We start from the raw sequence: 22,475 nt of genomic DNA, 5'->3' as shown, positions 1-22,475 counted from the left end.
TTTTCCTGTGGACATTCTCCATTCAAGTCCGGGCCAATGCAGAGGAAGTGACTGCAGAGGAAGAGACACTGTGTGACTTCTGAGGATCGTTCATAAAAGAAAAAGCGGCTTCTCCCTGGTCCTCCTGGGATGCTTGAGACCCACATACTGAGCCATGAGGAAGCCCAAGCAGCCTTCACGCCTTTCCAGGTGACGCCCCAGACATCACAGAGCAGACACCAGCCCGCCCACCATGCCTTTCCAGAGCTCCTGACCTACAGGATCTATGAGCATAATAAAATGTTGGTTGATTTATCACACTGTATTTGGAGTGTTCATTAAGCAGCAGTAGCAACAAGAACAAGGGCTTTCTCCAGGGCCTCTAGATTGTCTTTACCTTGGGCAGGAACCCAGTGAAAACATCAGGCATTTGCTCTCTATTTTCCAGCATCCATGACATTCTAGGGGCTCTAAACAGGGATGACTTTCTATCGTCAGCTGTATTTCTCATGGTAACAGTGGCTGAAATAAACATAATGGACTAATCAGGTGGTAATTATAGAAGAGGCTGTACCAACAAGCTCACAGAAGATTCACGTATTAAAAGGCTCCTTGTAAGTATTCTGTAGACGTCAGCAGTTGCGGCTCCTGCTTAACCGAGGAACCACCCTGACTGCAAGAAGTCAGGATGCCTGAGCTGCTGGGATGGGCTTTGTGACCAGAGACCTCCATCTTCCAGGCTGCTGGCGCCCGAATAAAACCATTTCCTTTACAGCAGCGCCCGCCTCTGGAGTGTTGGCTTTCGAAGCGGCAGGCGGCCAGACCTGCATTTGCGCAGAGACCACCCTTGTAGATAGTTCCCAGCTTGCCTTTTATTCCTTTAACGATGGCAACGCACCGTATTGTAACCTGTGTTTGATAACTCAGTATCTGAAGTCTTTGCGGCCCGTTTATGACTGGCTCTCACTCACAGTGCCTTGTTGTCTTGTGTGATCAGTCATGAATGGCTGAGTCATTCCTTGTGTCAGTCAGGACACACTACATTACAGCTACCACGGTAACCATCGACTCCCGCCCGAACTTCCCAAATCTTAACCACGGGAGTTCCTGCCTTGCTCATGCTCCGAGTCCTGCAGAGGCCATTAGGAGGCTCCCGTCATCCTACTTACTCGAGAACCCAGGCTGCCTCCAAGTCTAGCTCCACCGCCACAGGTCTGCTTGGGAGGGGGCGACTTCCGCAGTGACTCATAAAGCTTCGGTCACATGTTATTAAGCCAAGCAAGTCCCTTGGTCATGCCTAGCTTCAAAGGATGTGGAGAAGCACATTCCTGTCATATTTCTGAAAGGCAGAAATATTTGGTGAATGACACTCATGTTTATCATCTCTGTTTTCCTTGGAATATTATCTGTGGGGCTTCATTGAGGTGGGATGATGGGTGTGTGTGTCCACCATGGGCATCTGTTCCTGCCCGTGCACTCAGGCACTACCGGCCAGAGGCCTCTTTGAGCTCATGGCCTGAAGATTTTGGGGTCATGCAGGTAATGTGCAAGACCAGTGCCCTGTGCTGGGAATGGGTGGGTGGAAACTGTATATGGCTCCCCATTGCACCAAGGGTGTGGCCCTTTGGGGTCCCAGCTTTAAGGATGGGTGGGTCTGCTAGGGGAGGCTCTACAGTGGGTGGGACCTGGACTTTATGTTCTGTTTCTACCCCCGAGAGGTCACAGAAACTGTAACTCAAGTTTGTCAGATTCATCAAGTGCCCTTGAAGGAGCCGAGGTTTCAGCACTCAGGGCCTCTCTGGGCGTCTACCAGGTACTTGGTTCTTTGATAATTTTTTGGCAGTTTGTACTATCTTCCCAGTTCTTCGATGCTTTAAGGAGACTCAAATGTTTAAAAACAAGGAGGCAACGCCGTATTTGGTGGTTTTCCTGGTGCAGGTTCATGCAAACGGCCTCATCGGCCACACCCCCTGAAGGAGAATCTCCCGAGCTGCTCTGCTCACTGGCCAGTACACGGGGCTCTTTCCATACAAATACACGAACATGACGTACAACGAAAACTTCAGTCCCTCCATCACAGCAGCCACACTCTCAGCGCTCAGCGGCCCAGCGGGTGCCACGCTGGGCGGAGTAGACATAGTGCGGTTCTGTGGTTGCGGCGGGTTCTGTACGACAGCGGCCAGGGAGGCCCGGCGGCAGGGACCCCACTCTCTCCTCGTGGGCACTCGGACTGCCCTGCCCTGCACTGTGAGGCATCATCTCACATTCGTTTGTGATTTTATTTATTCATTCCTTTAGTAAACAGTTGGGAGTGCCCGCCATACGGGAATCATGGGTGTAAACCTGTAAGATACCTGTGATCTCTGTGGATGTAAAACCCACAGTCACTTGAATATATTCTTTCTCGAAGACTTAAGACAAAGATGATTTTCTCTGGTTCTCCCAAGGAAGCCTGCCGCAGAGGGAGGAGAATGGGCTTCAGGGGCAGATGGATCTGGGTTCAAAGGAAGCCCCGCATCTTCCAGTTAAAGCGGCCGACCTCCGGGAGCCTCAGTTCCTCATGTAGAAGATAAGGATAATGATACTTACTGCATACAGTTATGCTGAGTGTTAGCCAAGAGAACACAGAGAAAGTGCTAGGGCGGTACCAGGCACAACCAGAGGGCTGGGAATGCACCCGCTTTGCCAAGAGATGGTTTAGTGGACACATGATTTAAGTCAGTGCCACATAATACAATAAGCTTCTCACATCAAACCAAGTTTCTCTGGCGTTGCATCTGGCGAAGCTAGAATGGGGGCTTATTTTGCGATGGTCTCTAATAGAAACACCGGAAGCTGCGCATGTAATGTCACCTGGTGAACACTAGAGGCCGCCAGAACAGATGCCAGGCCCAGGTTTTTAAGGACTCTGGCCGCACCTCCGCCCCTTGTTCTTTATTGGACAGCAAGAATTCATTTAATGTGCACTTAGGGCCCCCGGTTAGGAAGGCCAGCGCATTTTCTGTAAAGCAGTATCAGCCACACCTCAAAATAAATTCCTAATGGATAACAGCATTACGTGTAAAAAATGCAACTATAAAAACGGAAAGTTAATAATTGTCTCGTCTGGGGATGGCGAAGAAGTTTCAAAGCATGAAAGCAGCAGAAAGAAAAACTGTAGAAAGATCTTCCTACATGAAAAGAAAATTATACACATAAAAACACCACAGACACAATGGAAAAGAAATGATACTTTGGGACAAAGTGACAGAAAGGAAAGTTACTATGTGTAGCATACAATAAGTTCTTATAAATAAATTGGACAAGATGAAAAGCTTCACAGAAAAATTAATTCCCCAAACAAGAAATAAAAGTGGCCTATGAAATAAATGCACTATTAATGAAATAAGTACAAATAAATACTATAATGAGATTTCATGATTGGACTGTGAATCACGACAAATCTGTTGACAAAGGATTACATCAGAAAAGGTCAAGAAGCACACGATTTCATGGCTATGTGGCATATAAAGTGAAAACTCATAGACAGAAACAGTGTGGTGGTCGCCAGAGGGAAGGGGGCCGAACCTGGGGTGATGGGAGAAGGCTGGACTTCGGGTGGTGGGCATACAGTGTGTGTGAGTGACAGAAAGGAGAGTTAATATATGTAGCGTAAAATAGTTCTTATAAATAAATTAGAAAAGATGAATAGCTTAACAGAAAAAGTACAGATCATGTATCACAGAAATGTACACGTAGAACCTATATAATTTTATTAATGTATGTCACCCCAATAAATTCAATTTAAAAAACTGGTATTGGGAGAGCACTGTCAAATGGGTGCAAATGGGGACATTTTTCCTGGAGGATAATTTTAAAACATGTATTCATAGCCTTAAAATTAGTAACATGCTGAAGATTCAGTAATTACGTTTCTAGGGAGACTGCATAATTACATATTTCAGGGAGATAAGAAAGATGCATAAAAGTTCACATTGATGGAAGTTCATCTCAGTGTTTTGCTTTCAATATTGGAAAACTGGGAACAACTCAGATATCCGACAATAGGAAGGTCTAGGTCAACATGAAAATATAAATGCTCACATATTTATAATATTCAATAATCAACATATTTATGAGCATTTTCGCAGGTTAAGTACAATGCTCAGTGCATGAATCAGTGTACACAGTAGGATTTGGATTTTGCAAAACTCCATGCCAGGAGGAAGCCTTACAGTAGCACAGGTCTTACTTTTCTCCTGTGGTCTCCTTCACCGCTGCTCTGTCCTCGCGACGTGGGCGTCACTGGGGTCTTTCAGTACCCACTGCCCCCAGCCTAGGGTTATCACTGTGGAAACGCAGAGGGAGTGACTTGAGTCAATGCTTAGCTTATGCAATTTGAAACAGACTTTTGTGTTGGGCGGGGAAGTGACAGAGAAGACCTTGGGCCTCCCAGGAGGGGTGACGAAGGATGCGGAATCTGTGGAGAGCAGGGAGAACTCAGGTATCTCAGCTGGTGCCATGAGAGGGAGGATGCGGTCGGGAGTAAGAGAGGACCATGCGCCTCTTGGGGGACGCCCACCATGAACTGGTGGTCACTCTCTTTTATGCTATGGGACTGTCCGCGGCCCCCAGACTCAGATTCCGTCTCCACTTGAAGGATGAGGGGGAGAAATCCTGAACGATTTCTGACCTTACACAGAACTGACTTTTCCCACCCCATAAGCTGGAATGAAGATTTGAAATACGTTCAAGCAGACTGAGAGAAAAACAGTTATATATTTTTAACATACTTTGGAACATGGATTTAGAAATTTGTACCTGATACATATATGGACTTGTATGTGTATACATTTATATTGATATCAATATCAATGTAAATATTTAGAAAAAGCAAAGGAAAATAAGATAATTAGGAGTAAAATATTGTTGTGGGTTTATAGATGATTTTTCTTACCTTTGTATTTTTTGTATTTTTGTATACAATTTTTTTGTATTTTTCAATAATTCCACTGTAAGTAGGTGTCAAATTTATAATGTAAACATTATTATTATTATTAAAATACAGCATTAAAGGCTAATGACAGCCTGGGGAAAACATTTTTAACTCATAGTACAGATGAAGCTTTGGTTTTCTATTTCACAAAGGACTCCTGTCGATCAAAGAAAAAGACCAACCACCTATTAGAAAAATGGAGTGTGGAAAAGATGATTGACAGAAGAGGGAGCGTCAACAGCATGTAAGCATGTGATCTATCCCCTAATTTTATTCACAATAATGGCACTGCAAATTAGAACTATTTCAAGAGCTTATCTTTTTCCTATCAGAGCGTCAAGGTGGCCGACTTTGATAACGCGCTGGGTTGGTAAGGCGTGAAGAGGCGAGTGCTCATCTGTCCCTGGGTGCTCCGTCCCACATTGGTGGCGGGAGTGTCCCTGGCGCCCTTCTGCAGGGTGCCTTGGCAACATCCACCACAATTACAAACACGAAAACCCATGCGCTCAGCAATTCCTCTTCCAAGAGTTTACGGGAAAGACCCATAAAGATATGCTAAGTTATACAATCGCAAATACTAAACACTAAAGTTCATAATAGCAAAATAGTGGAAATTAGATACAAATGTCTTTCAATAGAGAACTGGTTAAATAAATGATTGGTACGATTAAACCCCATAAACAGCTTTATGTGCTGATGGAAGGGGTTCTAAGATACTTTGTTAAGAAGAAAAAAGAAAGGGAGAAAACTGTACTTGAACAATGATTAAAATAAAAAAAGAAAAAAAGAATTAAGAACAGCATGCATATTTTGCTACCATTTGTGTAATGAACTATATAAATGTATCTTTCTGGATAGAAATAATAGCTAATTTTATCAAGCAATATGTGGCCCATCACTGTTCTAAGTGCTGCATCTGCATGCACACGAATCCATCTAACCTTCACGGCAGCCCCATGAGACTGGGGCCATTACCACAACCTCCGTGTTAGAGACGAGTAAATTCGGGTCCGGGGGTTGAGTGATACTGGGGGCGGGGGCGGGCGGGGGAGAGGCAGGCCTGGCTGGACACAGGAAGAGACGGGAGGCTGTTCGTCGCATCCCTTGTGCACAGCGACCCCATGAATGCACCGTCTATCATTTAAAAAGAATGAAAAGAACGTGCCTGCTGTGAAGGTCGCTGCGTTACACTCACCCCAAGGTGTCCGTCTGCGGGTGTGGAGCAGCGGGAGGACCCTGCACCGGGAAACAGAGCATCCGTGGCCCAGCCTATCAGGAAACAGGGCAGGGTCAGGTCGGGCCCTGCTGCCATCGTTTGTACATTAATTAAAAACAAACAAACAAACAAACAAACAAACAAAACCCTTGCAGGAGATGGTCAGGCGGCACTAAGTTCTGCCAGTGTTTCCTAACCCACCTGATGACCCAGCCACCTGGGAAGCTTTAAAGTAGCTGCTCAAGCTCCTGCGAGCACACAGTCTGATGGAACAGAACTGGGTGCAGGCCGGGACCCGTGTTTTTCAGAAGCCCCCACCCCAGGCCATTCTGATGGAAAAAATCTGGTTTAGGAACCCTGAACCACATGGTCTTTGGGGTTCCTCCCAGTTCTAAAACTCCACATCCCTTGATGTAGGTACTGTGTCGTAACAGATCCAATACCTATTCCTTCTCGCGGTCTCCATTCCCCTCACCTCCTGGTTTTCAGTCCTTCCAGCCCTTTCTAGAGGATGCCTTATCTCCAGGCTCATCTGAAAAAAGGGAAGGAAACTGAAAAGGAGGGAATGTGTCCCTTGATCTAGATCTCCATGACAACCGACCTCCACCCTCCACCTCCCACTTCCAGAGGGCGGAGCCCACAGGCTCCAGAGTTGCTATTCCCATGCCAAGGGATGAGGAGGTGCTGAAGCCCAGGTGGGGACAGCAAACTTGGCCCATCTCAGAGTTCACACATGAACCCGAATCCTCTGTGGATGCTAGTTTTCCAGTGGCATCTTATTCACCAGATGATATTCTGGCTATTTTATACGCCTATCTCTCATTCTGCCCCATGGTCTTTTAAAAAGTGCACATTTCGACTTTAACGTGGTTTTGGAGGTTCAGTGACCATCCTTCCTCTTCCTTTCCTTCCCTTCCTTCCTTTCTTCCCTCCCTCCCTCCCTCCTCCTGCATCTCCTCCTCTGTCTCCTCCTTCCCCTCCTATCCAGGAAAGGCCTGGGGCCAGGGTGTCTCAGGTTCCGACCACTGGCTCTTCCAGCCCATTTAGAGAGACAGGTGTGTGTTCGGCTCACCGCACAGCCCAGAGAAACGTGTTTCCTCTGCCTCTTGCAGGTTTATGGTGAGTCTCTGCATTGCACAGGGCAGTTATTACTCATGATTGATGGTTACTGACCAAGCCCAAGCAAACGTGCGGCACCCTCCGCATACCACACACGCGCACACACACACACACACACACGCACACACACACACACACACACACCTGGCGCTAGGATGAAGATGCCATTCCCAGCTGGGAGGAGCCACCCGGCCAGACCTCCTCCTCAGCAGCCTCTGCCTGTGGCGGAAAGGCCCAGGGTATCTAGCTTTCACCAGTCCGGTCTTCCAGGATGAGCATCCGGGACAAAAAGAGCTGGCTGCCCACTTGCCACCAGAGAAGACTCGGAAGAGGCGCGCCCAGGCCAGAGCCAGGGTTTGCCTCAGCCTCCTCCCTCCTCTCTCCGGCCCGGGCTAATGATGGCCGGCCCCTGTGTGACCATGATGACAGGTCTTCCCAAAGATGTATTTTTACCCTCTGGACAAATAGCAGTTGGGACGAGTGGGGCTTTTTTTATGAGTTGAGGTACTCCGAGCTGGAAAATAAACAGGCAGCTAATGAGACGCTGTCGTGGAAACTGGCATAAATAATAACAACAAAAAACACACACATCTGACCCTTGGGCCAACACCCTTAGGGAGGGGATATAAAAGCTGCCGTCCAGCGAGTGCCGGCCAGACTTGGGGAACTCCGGCTGCGCTCCTGACCTGCGCCCTGACCAGCCGGGATCATGGGGTGCTGCCCCGGGGACTGCTTCGGCTGCTGCCCTCAAGAGGAAAATTGCTGTGAAATGTGCTGCTGTCAGCCCTCCTGCTGCGGCTGCTGCGGGTCCTGCTGCGGATCTTGCTGTGGTTGCGGAGGTTCAGGCTGCGGAGGCTCGGGCTGCGGAGGCTCGGGCTGCGGAGGCGGAGGCAGCTGTTGCGGGTCTTCCTGCTGCGGCGGATCTGGCTGCGGGGGAGGTGGCTGCGGGGGCGGTTGCTGCGGGAGCTGCTGCGGATCCGGTTGCTGCGGCTCCACTGGGTGCTGCGGCCCTGTTTGCTGCCAGCCCACCCCTGTCTGCGACACGAAATGAGGACCTCTCCCTCCCGCCTCGCGAGGGGGTCTCGGGGAAAGCCGCCATCTACTCCAGGTGGAGACCCGGGGTCTCCAGGACCTTTCAAGGCTGTGTCCTGTCTCCCGTTTTATTTGTAGAGGAGGCTTGTTCTCCTATGCCCGCCCTAGCGTTTCAAGGCCCTGAGAACAAAAGCCATACGCTGGTGAGGAATTAAAGCCAGGTGCCACTCAAAGTGATCCTCGAAGCTGGAAGGGTGAACCCCCACGGCTTGGTTTTAATGAAGCTGAATGTCTTGGCACCACAAGGCATCCTCTTATTCAAGGTGTCTTTGGGACTGACCCCTCTCCTTCAGCTTTTGGAGGCTTTTGAGATACAAAAAATTCCTCTTTGTTAACTTCTTAATAAATTCGAGCATGCTGGCATAACCAAGTTAGTTCTGCCGCCTCTTCCTTCACCCCCTCTAGGACCCTGGACCAGGCAAGCTTACTCTGGCATCCACAATAGGGCTTTGGAAAGCTGGTTTGTGGGCCAGCCGCATCAGAACCGCCTGGGGGTTAAAATAGAGATTCCGGAGCCCTCCCCGGACCAGGCAGAATCAGTGCCTGCATGAGCTGGAAATCTGTGTGTCTAGCAAGAACCCCGGGTAATTCCAATGCACTGAGGTTGGAGAACCATCCTTGTAGACGGACGCTTCCATGTGCTCCACAAGATTTGCATGGGGAGGCTTTAAAAATGCAGATTCTTGGGCTTCGCTGCTAGAGATTTGGTCCACCAGCCCCAGGGTAGGGGCCCTGGGCTCTGCATTTTTAAAAGCTCCCGGGTAAGGTCTGATGGCTGGCCCAGTTTAACCTCAAGGGAGGTGCACGGCTTCCTTCTGCGTCATAATAGTTCTAGGCTGGTTCTGCCAGAGGCTTCAGGTTGGGTCAGAACTTTCTGGCGAAGTCAGAGGAGAAGGCTTGGTAAGACAAGCTTGGTTCTGAGTGGAAGGGTCCCTGTGGCACGATTTTGACAACACATGGGGCCTAAGGACGTTCTGGGCAGGCCGGGTCCCTCCTCCAGGCTCCTGCTTCGGCAAAGGCTGCCTGCTCTGGGTTAGGGCCTGGTGTCCTGGAACCAGCTGAATTTCTTCTGCAGGAGGCCCCGGGTGGGAGGAGGGAGCCTCCATCTGCGAGGTGGGGCCTGACCCGGGTGGGCATGGGTTCAGCTGGGAGGTTGAAATTCAAAAGACGGCTGATTCAAACTCTTGCTGAATGTGACCTTGGGCTATATATGGAATAAAACTAATTCTGCTTTTGCCCTGGGAGAACAATATTAATTTCTATTCCTACAGAGCAATGTTTTACTCAACAAACAAAAATAATTTTCTGATTATAAGCACAGCAATGATTCTTAAAAACATGAAAAAATACAGAACGATATAAAGAAGAAATGATAGCCACCTGAATGCTTCCCCTCAGGGTTTATTGCTAACATGTATCTTTCCAGGTTCCTGTGTAAGCGGATTTTCAAATAAAACTGGGGTTATGCCGCTTTTACTTTTTTGCCTTAAAATTATTTTCTGTTTAATTTTTAAAAAATTCTTTCTTTTTAAAAATATTTTATTTATTTATTTTTAGAGACGGTAAGGGAGGGAGAAAGAGAAAGAAACATCAATGTGTGGTTGCCTCTCATGTGGCCCCCACTGGGGACCTGCCCACAGCCCAGGCATATGCTCTGACTGGGAATTGAACCTGCGATGCTTTGGTTCACAGGCCAGCACTCAATCCACTGGAGCTATGCCAGCCAGGGCTATTTTCTGTTTAATTTTTTATGAACTAACTTTGAGATATAATTGACACGTAATAAATTACTCCCATTTTAGTGCACAGTTTGATGAGATTTGACAACTGTATATATTTAAATAACCATTATGGCCCTCAAAATCTAGAACTTTCCATCGCCCCTCAGACTCCCCAGTGCCTTTGTGCAGGCCATCCTCCCCACCCAACCTCAGTCTCAGACAAACGTTGATCTGCTTTATGTCATAAATGTTGCCATTTCTAGAATTTCATATAAATGAAACCATATGCCATGAACTTTTTTACTTAGAACAACATTTTTAATTTTCATTGATGTTTTTGTAGCTATCGATAGTTCATTCCTTTTTATGAAGTGAATAAACTACAGTAAGACTATTCATCTACTGATGAACATTTGGGTTGTGTACAGCTCTTTGCTATTATGTATAAAGCTGTTATGAATATTCATCTACTCATTTTTGTGTGGACATATGTTTTCATTTATTTTGGATAAATACCTAGGTGTTGAATTGCTGGGTGGGGAGTATAGTAAGTGAATGGTTCACATTGTGAGAAACTACCCAGCTGTTTTTGCAAAGTGGGTGCACCGTTTTGTGTGCCTGGGCGTTCCAGTTGCTCCATGTCCTTGCTAGCACTTGATATTGTCAGTCTTTGTATTTTCAGCCATTCTAGCAAGTGTCTAGTGATAGCTCCTTGTGTTTTCATTTTCTTTGCTGCATTAACAATTCCAGCAGCATTAGCAGTATCTTGCTCCAGGAGAGAATATGAGATTTGTCTATGCCCTGGTTCAGTTTTAGACTCTGCTATTTAGGTCACTTTTGTTCTGCCTGGAGCTGGCCTCTTCAGTGCTGGCTCTGTAACCCCCAGGACAAAGCCACAAGCAGAGCAGCAGCATGCCAAGGGGATGCCGTTACCAAGAGGCCGCTTGGTCTACATGGTGCAGTTGTGATTAAGAGCAGCTGATTGTTTTACTGCTCATGACTATGGTTATTTTTTTTAAATTACTGGCAGAGAATTGCCCTTTTTAGCTCTCTACAGAGGTCCTTATTCATTGATTCAACAAATCTTCATAGTGAACTGCCTATGTATCAAACACTGTGCTGGGTGCTGGGTATACATCAGGGAATAAACACAATTCTTATCCTCCTGGTGCTTATCACATCAAAGGACACAAGAGCTGGTGAAAAGAATAAAGTAGGAATGGGCCAGATCAGGAATTGTCAACATTTTTCATCTCCCGGCACACATAAACTAATTACTAAAATTCTGGGGCATACCAGGAAATATATTTTTTGCTGATCTGACAAAAAAAAAACAGGTATAATTTTGATTCATTCACATCAGACGGCTATTGTGTTGGTTGTTGTCATTTTTAAAAAATCTGATAATCTAAGGGAAAAGAGGTCAGTGCCCCTGACTAGACAGTCAGGTATTGCATGTTTTACAAATTCTTGAGGCACACCGTTTGAAAATCACTGGGCTAGGTAGTTAAAACAGCAGCTTATTCTGCTTAGCAGGAAAGAGTTCTTTGAGGAGTCCATTCTAGCATAATGGGTGATGTCAAACAATTTATCCAGCTGAGAGCAGCTATGGATGACCTTTTGGGAGGAGGGGCATCTCCATCTGGAATTTCACTGCTGGTCCAGCGGAGGGAGAGAAGGTGGTTGGAGAGGAGGGGAGCTGCAAAGCCAGAGATTAGGGTCTTGCATTCGTCTCCTTGCTTTGCCCTCTGCAAGGCTTTCTAAAAGTTCTCTTCCTCGATTGCCTGAGAGCCACATCTCAAAGGATGGCTCTCTCTCTTCCTAATCTTTCACTCTCAATGCTAAGTCCTGTAGATTAGATTCTGCCTTTTTAAAATGCCTTATATTGCTCCAGTCCCAAGCCACTGCCCAGTTTATGTTGTCACCATGAAGCTTTAGGGTAGTTGCCCCAGACCTCTAGTGGTCTGCCCTCTTCCAGGCTTGCCCTCCTTCTTCAGTCCCATCTCCACAGCCAGGGAGACCTTTCTGAAGGGCAAACCTGGTCAAGCTTTGCCCTGCTTAACGCTCCCAGGTGTCAGTGTGAAACCCAACCTATGGCCATGGTCCATGGCCATGGCCTTTTCGTGACTGAGTGCCCAGTAGTCCCTCTGGACCCATCACTGTCCTTTCCTGTTCCCTTGCACTTTTCACCTGGCTGTGGAAGCCTTTGCTGCTCTCCAGTGTTTCGTGCTCCCAGAAGCCTTCCCTGCCTCCCCCCAAACCATGCCGGTGTTCCTCCTGGACGCCCCACAGCACCCTGCGCATCTAGGTATCATAGCGCCTTTGCGTGTACGGTGCCATAATTGCTTATGGTTGTATCTCTTTCCTCTATGCTGGAGCTCCTTGTGGCTGGAATTGCCACTCATTTGTTCTGTATCATCACACAGAACCCATGACAGTTGGCTGCAATAGATGAATAAAATGGAAATTGAGCACATGATGGCATAAATTAATGAATAAAGAGGAGAATGATGAATGATTGGAAAAATGGTTCAGCTTTTCCAGAGCTGCCTTTTTCATCGATACTGAAAGCACATGGCGAAGCAAGGCAGGGCCTTAGTGGCAAGGGTATCAGGCCTCGGCACTCAGAGATCAAGGGTTTGTTTCTCTCCTCACGTCTGTCCCAGCAGCGGCACTGACATAGCCCTCTGAGAAAGCATGTGCGCTCTTAGCTTTTGTTCACAATGTGTTTGTGAAAAACCTTGCTTTTTACCCTTTGGGTCTTGGATGAATCTTTATTTTAGGGGCTGTTGACATCACCAAAGGACAATAGAGATGTCATAGTAGAAAGTCGTACACCTGAAATGCATGTTATTAACCAATATTATTCTAATAAATTTAATTTTAAAAATCACCAAATGCAAGAAGAACTCTGGAGGTCTACTGGATGCTTGAGGTGCAGATGAGAGGGAGAGAAGGAGGAAACAGAAGTAGAGTGACCAGGTCAGGTGCCTTCGGGGGACAGGTAGAGCCGGTGGTCTGGGGCAGGGCTGCTCACAGAACAGGATGAAGGATAGCAATGTGGGCTAAGCCTGTGACCTGTGGCTTGACAGAGCCTACCGAGAAAGGTCTGTCCAGTCAGGATGGTGAAGGGGAAGAAGAGAGGCTCCAGATTTGTGGGCAAGCTGCATGGGACCTTTTAGCAAGTGACGAACGTGTTGATTCCAACCCCTCTTCCTTTCCTTCATCTGTAATGGAGGAGGAAGGTTCCCTATCTCATGGGGTTACTGATGGTTTTAGATAAGATCATTGCTATAAGGCACAGGCATTTAAAATCCAGCCCAGAGATCCCCTATCCCACAGAGCCTGTTGCAGATCCTCTCCACGGATCCCTGTGTGTCTATTGTTAAGTAAATCATTACATTGCACTGACTTTGCTTGCATGCCTGCCTGCCCAGCAGAGAGCAATATCTATGAGAATGAGTGAGTAGGTCTGACCCCTGGGCATCCCTTGTGTCTTGCCCAGGGCTTGGTACAGAGGTCTAGAAGATGGATAAATTATAAGTTCCTCTCTTCTTCCCCCATCCATGATGCTCAGAAACACAGATCACTCAGCTTGGAGGCGATGATGCTTATTCCAAGATGATCTGTAGCTCCAAGGATTCCAGATTTAGCAAATCAGTAAACAAACAGCTTCTTTATGAGTGGATAAACAACTTCAGGTCAACAAACCTTGACATAATAAGATGTTCCTCTGAAAAGTGGCCCAAACAGCAAGGAGGAAAATGATGCTGGAGCTCCAAACAGCATGGGCCAGTGAGGGGGTATAAAAACGAGGGCCCCAGGGAGCTGTCCCAGTCAGGAAGCAACCTCACGACACTCCCAAGGGAGCAGAGCCACCTCCATCATGTCGGGAAACTGCTGTTCTAGGAAATGTCCCTCCGTGCCAGCCATCTCTCTCTGTTCCACTGAGGTGAGGTGCAGAGCGCCCGTCTTCTTGCCCAGTTCCTGCCAGAGCCAAACGTGGCAACTGGTGACTTGTCAAGATGGCTGCGGATCATCCAGCTGTGGCCCACCATGCTGTCAGCCTTCCTGTCCCGTGAGCAGCTGCGTCCAACCTGTGTGCTGTGAAGCCACCATTTGTGAGCCCTCCTGTTCTGTGAGCAGCTGTGCCCAACCCGTGTGCTGTGAGGCCGCCACTTGTGAGCCTTCTTGCTCCTTGAGCAGCTGCTGCCAACCCGTGTGCTGTGAGGCCACCACCTGTGAGCCCTCTTGCTCTGCGAGCAGCTGCTGCCAACCCGTGTGCTGTGAGGCCGCCACTTGTGAGCCCTCTTGCTCTGCGAGCAGCTGCTGCCAACCCGTGTGCTGTGAGGCCACCACTTGTGAGCCCTCTTGCTCCGTGAGCAGCTGCTGCCAACCTGTGTGCTACGAGGCCACCATTTGTGAACCTTCCTGTTCTGTGAGCAGCTGCGCCCAACCTGTGTGCTGTGGGGCTGCTTCCTGCCAACCGGTCCTCTGTGTCCCCACCCCCTGCCAGCCCAGCTGCTGCCCAGCTGTCTGCACTGTGCCTAGTTCCTGCCAACCGGTAGTCTGCGAGCCCGCTTGCTGTCAGCCGGTGTGCCCCACCCCCAGCTGCTGTCCATCCATCTGCTCTGTGGGCAATGGCTGCCAGGCTGTTTGCTGTGACCCTAGTCCTTGTGAGCCATCTTGCTCGGGGCCCAGCATCTGCCAGCCAGACTCCTGTGCGGCTCTCCTCTGTGGGCCTGTCTGCCTTCGCTCTGTCTGCTGCGTTCCAAACCCTTGCGAGCCACCTTGTGTCCCTAGCACTTGCCAACAGCCCTCTTGTTGTGTCTCCAGCATCTGCCAACCCATCTGCTCCAAGCCCAGCCCCTGCTCACCCATGGTCTGTGTGCCCCCTCCCTGCCAACCTACCTTCTACGTAGTCAAGCGCTGTCAGTCTGTCTGCTGTCAGCCTGTTTCCTGCTCACCTGCCTCCTGCCAGCCTTCCTGCTGCCACCTGGGGTCTTCTGCTTCTGCCACCTGCCAACCAACCTGCTCTCGGACTTTCTACATACCCAGCTCCTGCAAACAGCCTTGCACGACTTCGGTTTCCTGCCGCCCAATTTGCCGCCCAATCTGCTCTGGACCCCTCACCTGCAGGCAGCCGTATGTGACGTCCATCTCCTACCGCCCTGCCTGCTACCGCCCCTTTTTCTCCATCCTGCGCCGCCCGGCCTGCATCACTTCCATCTCCTACCGCCCACTGGGCTCCTGGCTGCCTTGTACCGACTCCTGCAAACGGGATTGCAAAAAGTCCACTTCTAGCCAAGCGGATAGTGCCGACTCCACTTCCTGCAAGGTGGAAGTCTCCAAGGCTGATCCTGGCCAGCCTGCTGAGGCCAAGTCCACCAGCCCAACCACTCGTGAAGCCGTAGCCATCCAGCCTGCTGCCACCAAGCCTGCCAATTGCTGAACTGACCTCAGCCCACACATTCCTGAAAAGTGAACCTCCGACTAGAGAGAAAACTCGACTGCCCCATCTGAAGCTCATCATGACTTAGCTAGAATCTTTTTCTTCCTGCACCCTCACTCCCATCTGCTGCTGCTTCAGAGAGCTGATCAGGAATGCCAGTGTCAAATGGTCCAAATGAAGGCCTCCTGGGCACTGAGAGGGGGACATGCTGGGCTCCTGTCAGCTGTGGCCACCAAGCTTTGCCATCTCATCTCAAGTCTCTTTCCTGGCATAAATTTCTTTCAGTCCTCACGTGTGCACTCCCTTGCTGGGTGTGCTCATGTTCCTTGGGGACCTCTTCAATGGGATAAGGATATTTAACTGTCCAATAAAATTGGCTAAGCTGAAGTGACATGCCGTTTTCATTGCGCTCTTGTTAATGCCACATTCTCATCAGCTGACTTCCTTCAGCTTTGAGAGCAGCTTCACTCATCCATTTGTCCATCCAACAAGTTTTATTAGGTAGCTCTTAGGTGCCAGGGACTATGTGAGGCTCTAGCAGTGAGAAGACAAAAGTCTCAGTTCCAGCTCTCAGAGGAGCGCACTCCAGTGGGGAGACAGGTGGATAGAGAGACAATTAACTATACTCCATTGTGCTACATACCAGGACAGAGGCAAGGGCAGGCATTGTGAACTCAGCAGGGAATGAGGGGCAACCAGGGAAGGATTCTTGGGGCCTGAAGTCTTGTCTTTCAGCTCAATTAGAAGTTAACCAGTTAGAACCCAGGAAGGAAGTGTTTTCTAGGCAGAGGAACCATATACAGATGAATGGGCTTGTGAGCGCACTGTTCACTAAGCGAGGCCTGGGCAAAGGTGTGCTTGGGGGAGTGGTGAGCTCTGAGGTCAGAGGAGCAGAGGGCAGCAGGGAGCTGCCCTCGTCAGGCCTTTTATGCTGGACAGAGGCATTTGGACTTGGTGCAGGGCTGATATGAAGGCATCAGGGAGCTGTGTACAGGGCAGTGATGTGAGGGGCACTGTGTTTTGGAATGTCCCTTGGGCCTTGGTGTTGAGAACTGCATGGAGGATCATGTTCTTGGAGGCAGAGAGACTGGGGAGGAAGCCAGTGACTTTGGGATCCCCAGTGTGATGAAAACAAGCGTGGAAGGCCACACTTACAATAAGAAAGGTAACCTGGATTTCTTGTGCCAAAGCTTTGCTTATGTTTTCATAGTCCCTATGAAACACATTCTTTGTATAAACTCCACACATAGCCTGTACCATCTCTAAAAACAGCTTCTTCAAAACAGTGATCCCTTACACTTAGTACACAGAATGAATGGAGGACTATCCCTTGTCCTCGAGGTGCAGCTTGGGCTACCCTAAGCACAGGAGAGGGTAGACCAAGGCTCTCAACTCCGGCACTACTGATATTTTGGGCTGGATCATTCTTTGTTGTGGGGCTGTCCTATGCATTGTTTGATGCTAAGCAGCATCCCTGACCCCTGTTAACTAGATGCCAGTAGCACCCTTGGATTGCAATGACCAAAAATGTCTCCCTTCAGACATTGGCAAACATTCCCTGGAGGGGAGTGTGTATGCAAAACTCACCCCTATTTGAGAACCACTGGGTTAGACAATGGCAGGGGGAGAAGCTTATCTTGCTGCTCGTATTGAAGTTGCTGACTCATCAGGCTATTGGGATTTATCTCTGTCTCCTTCCAGAGCCAGGAAAGGAGTTGGCCAGATTTTAAATCTCTGTGCCAAGAATGGACTCAGTGTTTCAGGTAAACCACAGTCATTCTATGAGATTTCTTCTCCCCTGTTTTATAGGGGAAGAATATAAAGAATGAACAAATCAAGTGTCCATCAACAGAGACAAGAAAAATGTGGTATAGTCACACAATAGAGTATTATGCTGCAGGGAAAAATGACTGTGCAATGGCTGCATGCCACATAAGTGAACCTCACTGGTGTGATGTGGGTTGATACAAACAAGCCTCAGAGAACATGTATATATCTGAAGTTCAGAAACAACATATATACACATGCATTTACATGTATGAGTACACATGCACTCACATATATTTACAAATATGTTATATATACCATATATGACATATACATCATATTATATATGCTATTATAAAACATATTTTATATCTATGTTTTTTAGGGGATAATAAACACAAAAATCGGATAGTCACAGCTGGTAACTAACATATGAATGACTAAAACCCATTCTGCCCAAAGCCTGTGTTCTTCCATATTGTCACACTTCTTGATGTGATCACAGAGGCCCTTGGTGACTCTCCAGACTTCCTTAGTGCCTTGAACCACAGCAAAATGGAAGTTGTCTCTATTGAGTTGTCTCTATTTTTTCAGCTTTATTGAGGTACAAGTGACAATAAAGTTGTAAGAGAGCGAACGTGTACAGTATGATGATTTGATATACGTATATAGTGAAAGGATTTCTCCCATCTAATTAATGAACACATCCACCACTTCATGTATTTGTCATTTCTGATGAGAACATGTAAGTTCTCTCAATGAATTTCAACTATACAATATGGTATTTTGAACTATAGCCACCATGTTATATCCATGAGATCTTCAGAACTTATCACCTTATGGCTGAAAGTTGGTACCCTTTTATCAACTGCTTGAGAGGGAGGCAAAAAAAGAATGAGAGAAAAATAGATGTAAAAATGGATTCATTTGAAACAATAAAAGTGGTATGTATGGGTCTAGGGTATTGGCATCTTTTTCAGACTGAAATTGATGTCGTTTTTCAAATATATTTAAGTTCCATTTTGATTGACTTACTTGGTTAAGACCGAAAGTAGTTCTTCTTGGGATATACAAGCTTTGGGATGCAGACCATCAGGAGCAGAGCACAGTGTGAGGTCCCTCGTAGTTCGTGAATGTTGGAATCAATAGTGACGAGGGCACAGGAAGCGAGTAAGGCCGTGCCTAAGAAGCTATGGTAGAGGGAGGCATTTTAGCCACAAGGGGACAGTTTCCCAGGCATCACTCAACCCGAAAATTTCTCCTAAAATAAGAGTGAGGACGGTAGAAGGTGGTGGCATTTTGTATCTAGTGCTTTGCAAAGTATCTTCCAGGATTTCCAGCATTTTCCAGAATCATGAAGCAGATGGTAAGAACAAAAATAACCTGAGCAATGCAGTTGAAGACCTCCTGGTTCTTTGAGCACCAGGTTATGAGCTAAGAGATCCAACAGAGTAAGTTAGAGCGAATGCGAAAGCTGAGATGAGCCCTGTCTAACCCCCAAAGCCACCCTGTTTCCATTCCATTGTGCATCCCACTTCGGACCAGGCCAGGGCATGGACTGGTGCTGGGGGCTGGAGTCAGCTGGTGAGGCAGAGCCAGGACCGGCCCAGAGGAAGAGTGGAAGAATCGGAAATGAGCCTTGCAAATCCCCCTTGGAAGAGGTTGATTTAACACGAAAACGACTTTGTAATAATCCCCATGTCACTTCTGGTTTTTGCATTTTTATATTTATAGAATTCATATGCTGTTGACTTCATAGTATGAGTTGAACCTTCCTTGATGAAACATTTGGTGGTTTTAAATTTCCAAGTCAAAAGATTGTCTTTGGGTGTCTGGATAAGCAGAGGCAAGTACTCATACCAGTGTGATCTAGCTGAGGATGATAGTTGCTGAGCGGGCACGTGACCCCCAGCAGGGGGCCCGGGCCCTCTGCCCGTGAGCAGGTGTGCTGATGCACAGATGCCAGCCCTCCATCACCAGGTGGGACTCTCCCCTGGCTCCTCCAAAGTCAGGAGGTCCAAATGGTGGTTAATTTCAGGGGGTTCTGGAATCAGCCCGACCTTGGTTTGGGTCTTACTTCTACCCTTTGTTCTTTGCATCATTTCGGGGAAATTATTTAAGTTCTGAGTTAGTTTTGCTACTGCCAACATGGTGGTGACAATTACACCTCCTAACTAGGGTCATTGCAAAGATTCCATGAAAAAATGCAGCCAAGGACACGGTATGGAGTAAGTGTGTGATACATGGAAGCCATCACTACTGTTGCCGGTACTAGCAGAGTTGTTTTTCAGGAAAGCCAAACGAGAAGGTTCTAGAAAGAATGTCCTCGGGCTGCCCTGCCTGCCTTTCTGTTTGCCATGTCTGACATCGTCCTCCCTTACCTGGGTCATGGCTTCGTTATCCGATTGCAGGGAGCAGAGCTGCGTTCCTGGCGGAAGCGTGGGCTGCCCTGGCTGGGCGTGGCCTCCCGATGAGAGGGTGGTGCCGGGAAAGGCCCTCTTCGGGGAGGCTGGAGGACAACCTGTAAAAGCGACTGCTCATCTCAGGACAGAGGCAGCAGCAAGGAATCCAAACTTAGCCGAGAAAACTCCCCACTCAACAGACACGTTTAAAAACCAGGGACACCATCTCCCCAGGCTCCCGAAGCCTGCTAATCAGATGTTTGTACGCAGACCAGCAGAAACAATAACAAGGAAAAATGCTCCGTGGGGCGCCACACACCCCTGGCGCAGGACTATAAAAGCCTCTGCGTGTCAGGCGTCTCTCAAACTCAGGTGCACTGAGTTTGCAGCACCGCGGCGGGGAGCTGCGGTCCTGGAACCGCCACGGCCGTTCCAGCTGCGCCCGCCATCTCCATGTGCCCCAACTTCCGAAACGGAATCTGTTTGCCTAGTTCCTGCCGGAGCAGAACATGGCAGCTGGTCACACGCCAAGAAGATCGTCAGCCGTCCGGCAGTGCCCCAGGTGGCTGTGACCCTGCTCCTTGCCAGCTGACCTGCCTTCCAGAAACGTCTTGTGTGGGTTTTGTTTGCCAACCCATTTGCTCCTGCACAGCCTGCGATGAACCCGGCACTGGGCAGCCTCCTCGTCTGGTTAGCTCGTGCCAGCCCGCCTGCGCAGAATCCACCGGCGGTCCGGAGAGGTGCTGTGAAGCCAGCTCCGGTCGGCCAGGCTCCTGCCAGCAGCCCGTTTTCGTGTCCGCATCGCAGCAGGCAGGTTGCGGCCACTCAGTCTGCTGTGACCCGAGGGCCTGCCAGCCGCCCTCTTCTGAGAGTACTTCCTGTCCTGGAACATCTTGCCCACCAACCGTCTGCACCGCTAGTCCATGCCAGCCAGCTGGCTGCCAAGCAGGTTCATGTCACACCACTAGTGGCGAAGGTCAGCCCTGCAAATCCATTTATTACCAGCCCATCTGCTACATTTTCAAGACTAGCCAATCAGTTCCCTGCATGCCTGTTCCCTGCCAGCCATCGACTTATGTGTTCGGTTCTTGCACTCCTTCTTGCTGTGTGACCTCCCCTTGCCAGCCCCTGTGCTGCCAGCCAGCTTCCTCCATATCCTTCGTCTGCCTGCCGGGGGCTAACTGCCAGGCCCCCTGTTCTGCAAAGAGCTCGTGCAAACCAGCCTCCTGTGGCGCCGTGTCTTCCGGCCAACCAGCTTGTGGCAGACCCACTTTCTGCAGCCAGACTGGCTACAAATCCGCTTCCGGCCAACCAGCCTGCTGTGTGACAGGTTCAGGCAAATTGTTTGATGGGGGCTCCTCTTGCTTCCAACCGACTCCTCCGTATCTCCGCAAAGCCAGCACCTGCTTGCCCACTTCCTGCCAAGTTGGCCATGAGTCCAGCTCCGGTAAGGCAATGCTCAGCTGACGCAGTGCTCTTTGCACCTCCACTCAGGCCTCTGGCTGTCTGCAACCTCATGGCCATCCTGCGGGGCCCGCCTCTGGCCGGGCGCAGTGCTGCCTGCTCGCTGACGGCACTCCCAGGCCAGCCCCATGTTCTCTCCAGGTCCAGGCGCGGGGACGTGTCCAGCCACAAAGAGATCCTTCTAAACCGAGGAGGGCCTTTCAGCACGCGTGGTCCACACTGTAGCTTGCGCTTCCTGGTGTCAATGCATTTCACCTTCTTTCCGGTTTTTCTTTCAATGCTGCCCTGTCTTGAAAAAGACTCCTTTGCTGCCAACTGCTAATTAAACAAAATGAATAAGACTCTCAGAGTGCTTTCTTTCCTCTCAATGCTCCCCTCTGTAGATGTCCTGCAGGTCACGTCTGGCCACAATGGCCTCGGGCCCTCTGACTCGGTGGGTCTGCGTTTGGTCTGCAAGGGCAGCTGGCGCCTAGAATTGGAGGTGCTGAGCCTGGACGGGAGTAAGGACAACGGTTCCCTGGCCTCCAGTCTTTATACCACAAGAGCTCCTTAGAGCTGAGTGGCCTCAGTTTCCCCACAGTGAATAGACCTGGGAAGACAAAGACAGACGTGGTGCAGGGACACCACAGATGAAAATAAACACGAGGTTTTCATTTTCAGCTAAGGGCCAATTCACTTAAAACTGGTGTAAATGATCGATTTGCCTCATGGCCAATTTAAACAAAATAAAAAAAGTCTTTAAAAGCTTTTGGCGGTTGTTCGCTCCATTTCTGACAGTTTACGAAATAGTTTTGAAAACAATTAGTCCAAGGGAACGTCTGACCAAGTTTTATGTTTCTAACGTATACCTATTGAATCTAAACCTTGTTAAAATGGTTGGGTTGGTTTTGGGGGCGGGAAAGCTTGGATGAGGATTTGCAGCGGGCACGTGTAGCAGCGGCACAGACAGAGCCCTTCCTCAGGGGGCTCTGCCCTCCCCGTGAACCAGGGGGCATGGGGTCTGCAAAGAGATGCAGGTCCGAAACCCAGAGTTCCCACACAGGTCCGTAGGCGGGTGTGCGCCGCGACATTTCGGCGATGACATAGGTTTTAAAGAAAGTCTGTGGCCCAGCACTGGGAGAGTGGGGAGGCACTAACGGTCGATTCCTTCCATGGGGTATTGGATTTGCCTGCTTCTCCAGAGGGAAAAGAATGTTCATATTTTAAATATTTCAATATTTATTTATTTAAAGGGATGGCTCAGGTGAATATGGAGGCTGGCGCATCCAGATCTGGGATCTGAGGTGTG

At 48.8% G+C, this 22,475-nt stretch overlaps 3 protein-coding genes across 3 annotated transcripts; all 3 read left to right on the top strand.

Annotated features, from left to right (window-relative positions):
- Nucleotides 1–7,998: 7,998 nt before the first annotated feature.
- Nucleotides 7,999–8,492, top strand: LOC123817734 (keratin-associated protein 17-1). Its single transcript, XM_045837572.1, has one exon. It carries the CDS (start codon nt 7,999–8,001, stop codon nt 8,338–8,340), a length of 342 nt encoding a protein of 113 aa, XP_045693528.1. The 3' UTR covers nt 8,341–8,492.
- Nucleotides 8,493–13,988: 5,496 nt separating this feature from the next.
- Nucleotides 13,989–15,554, top strand: LOC123817769 (keratin-associated protein 16-1). The gene has a single exon (XM_045837619.1). The coding sequence runs from the start codon at nt 13,989–13,991 to the stop codon at nt 15,552–15,554; it is 1,566 nt and encodes a 521-aa protein (XP_045693575.1).
- Nucleotides 15,555–19,544: 3,990 nt separating this feature from the next.
- Nucleotides 19,545–21,740, top strand: KRTAP29-1 (keratin associated like protein 29-1). Its single transcript, XM_045836743.1, has 3 exons — nt 19,545–19,549; nt 20,113–21,170; nt 21,571–21,740. The coding sequence occupies exons 1-3, from the start codon at nt 19,545–19,547 to the stop codon at nt 21,738–21,740; spliced, it is 1,233 nt and encodes a 410-aa protein (XP_045692699.1).
- The last annotated feature ends 735 nt before the right edge of the window (nt 21,741–22,475 follow it).

This window comes from Phyllostomus hastatus, unplaced genomic scaffold (genome assembly GCF_019186645.2).
Source record: "Phyllostomus hastatus isolate PE091 unplaced genomic scaffold, TTU_PhHast_1.1 phas_contig_210, whole genome shotgun sequence".
Taxonomy (NCBI): Eukaryota; Metazoa; Chordata; class Mammalia; order Chiroptera; family Phyllostomidae; genus Phyllostomus; species Phyllostomus hastatus.
This window is presented reverse-complemented; position numbering and strand designations above follow the sequence as displayed.

Bases quoted from the DNA above. Each gene is read 5' to 3' on its own strand.
- KRTAP29-1 (XM_045836743.1), top strand. The intron at 21,171-21,570 runs GTAAGGCAATGC...TCCCCTCTGTAG, and splicing joins TGGCCATGAGTCCAGCTCCG to ATGTCCTGCAGGTCACGTCT.
- LOC123817734 (XM_045837572.1), top strand. From the start codon at position 7,999: ATGGGGTGCTGCCCCGGGGACTGCTTCGGCTGCTGCCCTCAAGAGGAA.
- LOC123817769 (XM_045837619.1), top strand. From the start codon at position 13,989: ATGTCGGGAAACTGCTGTTCTAGGAAATGTCCCTCCGTGCCAGCCATC.